At 46.3% G+C, this 6,000-nt stretch overlaps 1 protein-coding gene across 1 annotated transcript in view; it reads right to left on the bottom strand.

Moving 5' to 3' along the window:
- The window catches only part of LOC311107277 (catenin alpha-1-like), a 208,471-nt gene that overhangs the window by 174,839 nt on the left and 27,632 nt on the right, over nt 1-6,000 (bottom strand). The window contains exon 4 of the mRNA XM_084149757.1: nt 2,650-2,823. Within this exon, the coding sequence (XP_084005883.1) occupies nt 2,650-2,823 (174 nt within the window). The remainder of the gene's footprint in view (nt 1-2,649; nt 2,824-6,000) is intronic.

Below are 6,000 nucleotides of genomic sequence, written 5' to 3'. Positions count from 1 at the left end.
ACTTCATAGGGAATAGGGTGCCATTTGGGCCACACACTATCTGGAATGCAGAAAGAGCCATCATCTCAGTCTCCTGCAGTTGGCTGGCAGGCTGGCAACACCAACACGACGCCACCAGGGCCTCGTCTCTCTCGGACACCAACACGACGCCACAGGGTGGCCAGTGTCCAGAGCGTGCCAGGGCCTCGTCTCTCTCGGACACCAACACGACCCCACAGGGTGGCCAGTGTCCAGAGCGTGCCAGGGCCTCGTCTCTCTCGGACACCAACACGACGCCACAGGGTGGCCAGTGTCTAGAGCGTGCCAGGGCCTCGTCTCTCTCGGACACCAACACGACGCCACAGGGTGGCCAGTGTCTCTGACTTCGCTGCTACCCGAGAGAAGAGCTCAGAGCCTCAGTTACAGCAAGAGCACTGCCTCAGTCCGGATGTGTCTTAAACGGCACCCTATTCCCTATATAGTGCACTTATTTTGACCAGGGCCCATGTGGAATAGGCACTACATAGGGAACGCGTTGCCATTTGGGACACAGTGCAAATATCTGGAAGGCACTAACCCAGTGAAGTGGTGGGCTATAAACAGAGCCATGATAAGATAAGGTAAAGTGGAAAAACTCAATGTTAAGAGCCAGTATGGGAACGTTTTTAAAATAACCAACTAGAACACAGGGTGGGGCCGAGCCCACGAGGCCATATCACACATAGCTGTGGAGGCTTTCTAACATCAAGAGTAGAACCTAGTGCTTTTCTAGCAAATCTCTTTCTGCTTGGTTTCACAAGTTAATCATAGCATGTCTGTAGCGGCCTCAGAGTATGAGTGCAGATCTAGCTGACCATATAATATTATGATTTTAAAAAGGCAAAACAGATCCTAGATCTACACCCGGAAGTCCATAGAGGCCCTAGTCATTTCCTTTTCAACCTGCTGTCCTGTCTGAGCTTGAAGAATGACAGATGTCGGCCATTTTAGAACCTGGCTGTAAAAAAAAGTGACTCCACTTCATTGTTGACGTTGTTTGACACAAAGACCTCACCGTCTGGCTGTGTCGGTGTAATTACATCAGAACAGGTTACTCACTGACAGAGATAGTGTTCTGAAGTCCGCATCCCAAATGGCACCCTATTCCCCTATAGGCCCTGGTCAAAAGTAGTGTACTAAATAGAGAATGGGAAGCCATTTGGGACTAAGGCTGTGATAGATGATAAACAGCAAGGTCGTCTCGGTTGACTGGAGGTGTGTGGCCTCCTTGTTTAAGGTCAGGATTTAGTTACATTTTCAAAGCAATAAACAACTGAAGTACAGGTGAAGAGATCGACAAACACAGAAGACCTTGTTTGAAATGTAGGCCTTTAGCGAAGACACCAGAACGGAAGTTTGAGTCAAGCAAACTATTTACCTACAAAAATGGCTGAATAACTAGACTTGTGTTGCTTTCTTTTAAAACCTTATTTTAAAAAGGTCATGATTTATATTTCTTTCTTTCGCGAAGGAATAAAGAATTGAACATTTAAGTTGTTCATAAGCTAGCTAAATAGTTTTCCTTCAGCTATATGGAAGTTCAGTCATATTGGCTCCTCCATCCTGTCTACAGTGCAAGGTGCATGACCAGCTACCTCGAGATGGAACTCCAAGCCAGAGAGATGAAGACTGAGCTGCAAGTTAACAATGGTTCAGTCTCTCACCGTGTGCATCTATGTGTGCGTCTCTCTCCATGTGGGCGTTACTCCGTGTGTGTGTGTGTGTGTGTGTGTGTGTGTGTGTGTGTGTGTGTGTGTGTGTGTGTGTGTGTGTGTGTGTGTGTGTGTGTGTGTGTCTCTCTCCATGTGGGCGTTACTCCGTGTGTGTCTGTGTGTGTGTGTGTGTGTGTGTGTGTGTCTGTGTGTGTGTGTGTGTGTGTGTGTGTCTGTGTGTGTGTGTGTGTGTCTGTGTGTGTGTGTGTGTGTCTGTGTGTGTGTGTGTGTGTGTCTGTGTGTGTGTGTGTGTGTGTGTGTGTGTCTGTGTGTGTGTGTGTGTGGTGTGTGTGTGTGTGTGTGTGTGTGTGTGTGTGTGTGTGTGTCTGTGTGTGTGTGTGTGTGTGTGTGTGTGTGTGTGTGTGTGTGTGTGTGTGTGTGTGTGTGTGTGTCTGTGTGTGTGTGTGTGTGTGTGTGTGTGTGTGTCTGTGTGTGTGTGTGTCTGTGTGTGTGTGTGTGTGTGTGTGTGTGTGTGTGTGTGTGTGTGTGTGTGTGGTGTGTGTGTGTGTTGTGTCTGTGTGTGTGTGTGTGTGTGTGTGTGTGTGTGTGTGTGTGTGTGTGTGTGTCTGTGTGTGTGTGTGTGTGTCTGTGTGTGTGTGTGTGTGTGTGTGTGTGTGTGTGTGTGTGTGTGTGTGTGTGTGTGTGTGTGTGTGTGTGTGTTGTGTGTGTGTGTGTGTGTGTGTGTGTGTGTGTGTGTGTGTGTCTGTGTGTGTGTCTGTGTGTGTGTGTGTGTGTGTGTGTGTGTCTGTGTGTGTGTGCGTTACTCTGTGTGTGTCTGTGTGTGTGTGCGTTACTCTGTGTGTGTGTGTGTGTGTGTGTGTGTGTGTGTGTGTGTGTGTGTGTGTGTGTGTGTGTGTGTCTGTGTGTGTGTGTGTGTGTGTGTGTGTGTGTGTGTGTGTGTGTGTGTGTGTGTGTGTGTGTCTCACCAGTTTGAGTTGCAGCAGCAGCTTGTAGACGTCAGACATGTCGGCCAGCACCAGCAGGTGAGTGACAGCAGAGAGGAGGGCCCTGGCGGCGCGGACCATGTTACCCCTCTTGACCGAGGAACACGGGTCCTCTGCAAACTCTCCTGATGCCTGCTTCATGGATTCACCTGAGAGAGACAGACAGAGACAGACAGATACAGAGAGAGACAGACAGAGACAGAGAGACAGAGACAGAGACAGAGACAGAGACAGAGACAGAGACAGAGACAGAGACAGAGACAGAGACAGAGACAGAGACAGAGACAGAGACAGAGAGAGCGAGCGAGACAGAAAGAGAGAAAGAGAGAAAGAGAGAAAGAGAGAAAGAGAGAGACGGAGAGAGAGAAAGAGAGAGAAAGAGAGAGAGACGGAGAGAGAGAGAAAGAGAGAGAGAGAGAAAAGAGAGACATTTGACAGTTAAGACATGTTAAAGGGTTCGTCCCAAATGACACCCTATTCCCTATATAAGTAACCATTGTCCGAGCCAGAACAACCCACAGGGCCTTGGTCAACAGTAGAGCACTATAAAGGGAATAGGGTGCCATTTAGCACACTGCCCTGTTACAGTGAAGACGCATTAGGGGTCACACGGAGTAAACCTGTCAGAGAGAGAGGGGAGAAAGAGGAGCGCTGACATTTCATGTTAATTCGATGCATTCATTAACATATAAACTGCAGAGAGCATCTCAGGGCAGAGTGAAGAAGCTATTCCATTGGCTCAGTGGGTTGGAGCTCGGTGTTAGTCACACCAGGGTTTGGCATTTGATTCACACAGGCTACAAATACTGAATACACATGTTAAAGAAGCAATCTGGGATTCAGACAACAAAACAGGCACCCCGCCACTTGTTTTGGTTAAGATCTGAGGGATAGGAACTGGGGAAACTCAGCCAATCTCAGGCTGACCATCCATGACATCAAAATGGTGTGTGTGTGTGTGTGTGAATCAGTGTGCTGTTTAATCAGACCATTGGCATCAGATGTGTGGCTGCCTGCCTAGTTCATGACGTATTCTTAAAGCAGCCAGTCTAACTACTTCTCACTAAGGTTGTATATATGTCAGTGTCTGTATATTCATCCATGGATAAACTGCTGTGTGCCTGGCTGGCAGCGTTTCACCCATATCTACCTTTGCACAGGCGGAGCGGTAGGCCCTTTAGCACTAAGACTGAAAATTGGCCTTGATTTGTTTCAATGCATCATTTTGACACAGACATTTTGGGGAGGCTATGTGCCCTACCAATGAAGAAAGACCTGGAGCAGGCCTCTGGTGCACGGGGGGCAGCATAATCTCATCTAAATCAGCTCAACTATTTACCAATTGGCTTAGCTAGTCTGTTGGTTTATAGCTTTTTGATAAGTATAACAACTAAATACTCTATTGCTAGCTTTTGCTGGTATCAGGCCTACTCCAGCCATCCACCCGTTGGTCTCTTCCACTAAAAAGTATAATAAATTACCCATGACCCCTCTGCTTCTCCGTGGGCAGTGGTAGGCAAATGTAGACATGCTGCAACTCATTTAACAGACCCAGAAAACTCTCCCTCTCTCCCTTCATTTAACAGACCCAGAAAATTCTCCCTTCATTTAACAGACCCAGAAAACTCTCCCTTTATTTAACAGACCCAGAAAACTCTCCCTCTCTCCCTGTATTTAACTAGGCAAGTCAGTTAAGAACAAATTCTTATTTACAATGACGGCCTACCAAAAGGCCTCCTGTGGTGACGGGGGCTGGGATTAGAAAACAAATAAATATATATAGGACAAAAACACACATCACGACAAGAGAGACACCACAACACTACATAAAGAGACACCACAACACTACATAAAGAGAGACGCCACAACACTACATAAAGAGAGACGCCACAACACTACATAAAGAGACACCACAACACTACATAAAGAGACACCACAACACTACATAAAGAGACACCACAACACTACATAAGAGACACCACAACACTACATAAGAGACGCCACAACACTACATAAAGAGAGACACCACAACACTACATAAGAGACGCCACAACACTACATAAGAGACACCACAACACTACATAAAGAGAGACACCACAACACTACATAAGAGACGCCACAACACTACATAAAGAGACACCACAACACTACATAAAGAGAGACGCCACAACACTACATAAAGAGAGACGCCACAACACTACATAAAGAGACACCACAACACTACATAAAGAGACACCACAACACTACATAAAGAGACACCACAACACTACATAAGAGACACCACAACACTACATAAGAGACACCACAACACTACATAAAGAGAGACACCACAACACTACATAAGAGACGCCACAACACTACATAAAGAGAGACGCCACAACACTACATAAAGAGAGACGCCACAACACTACATAAGAGACACCACAACACTACATAAGAGACGCCACAACACTACATAAGAGACGCCACAACACTACATAAGAGACGCCACAACACTACATAAGAGACGCCACAACACTACATAGAGAGACGCCACAACACTACATAAAGAGAGACGCCACAACACTACATAAGAGACGCCACAACACTACATAAAGAGAGACGCCACAACACTACATAAAGAGAGACGCCACAACACTACATAAAGAGAGACGCCACAACACTACATAAAGAGAGACGCCACAACACTACATAAGAGACGCCACAACACTACATAAGAGACACCACAACACTACATAAGAGACACCACAACACTACATAGACACCACAACACTACATAAAGAGAGACGCCACAACACTACATAAGAGACGCCACAACACTACATAAAGAGAGACGCCACAACACTACATAAAGAGAGACGCCACAACACTACATAAAGAGACGCCACAACACTACATAAAGAGAGACGCCACAACACTACATAAAGAGAGACGCCACAACACTACATAAAGAGAGACACCACAACACTACATAAAGAGAGACGCCACAACACTACATAAGAGACACCACAACACTACATAAGAGACACCACAACACTACATAAGAGACGCCACAACACTACATAAGAGACGCCACAACACTACATAAAGAGAGACGCCACAACACTACATAAAGAGAGACGCCACAACACTACATAAAGAGAGACGCCACAACACTACATAAAGAGAGACACCACAACACTACATAAAGAGACACCACAACACTACATAAAGAGAGACACCACAACACTACATAAAGAGGGACACCACAACACTACATAAAGAGAGACGCCACAACACTACATAAGAGACACCACAACACTACATAAAGAGAGACACCACAACAC

Source organism: Coregonus lavaretus (genome assembly GCF_964263955.1).
Source record: "Coregonus lavaretus genome assembly, chromosome: 32".
Classification (NCBI taxonomy): domain Eukaryota; kingdom Metazoa; phylum Chordata; class Actinopteri; order Salmoniformes; family Salmonidae; genus Coregonus; species Coregonus lavaretus.
Note: the sequence above shows the minus strand (reverse complement) of the source record. Positions and strands in the feature narration are given on the sequence as shown.